At 45.7% G+C, this 223-nt stretch overlaps 1 protein-coding gene across 1 annotated transcript in view; it reads right to left on the reverse strand.

Annotated features, from left to right (window-relative positions):
• Positions 1–25: 25 nt before the first annotated feature.
• Positions 26–223, reverse strand: part of LOC110018157 (eukaryotic translation initiation factor 3 subunit C-like) — a 5,962-nt gene continuing 5,764 nt past the window's right edge. The window contains 1 exon segment of the mRNA XM_020715372.1: positions 26–115. Coding sequence (XP_020571031.1) covers positions 26–115 — 90 coding nt within the window.

Here is a 223-nt window from a genome sequence, read left to right on the forward strand (position 1 = left end):
TCACTGACCTACAAAGTGGATCAGCCTATCGGTTCATGGCAAGACACTCTCCTGCGCTTGGGAAAGGTTGGTAGAAACGCTCAGCCATTAGAGCTAGAGCCCATTCACGCAAATTCTACAACAAAAAGCAAAAACTAGCGCTTTCACTGTAGAAGTACACTTCACTAACGCCTTCTATAGAAATAAAATGAAGAACGATCTGGGGCATCCCTCTTCGACCCTC

The sequence above is a fragment of the Phalaenopsis equestris genome, unplaced genomic scaffold (assembly GCF_001263595.1).
Source record: "Phalaenopsis equestris unplaced genomic scaffold, ASM126359v1 Scaffold000002, whole genome shotgun sequence".
In the NCBI taxonomy this organism is placed as follows: domain Eukaryota; kingdom Viridiplantae; phylum Streptophyta; class Magnoliopsida; order Asparagales; family Orchidaceae; genus Phalaenopsis; species Phalaenopsis equestris.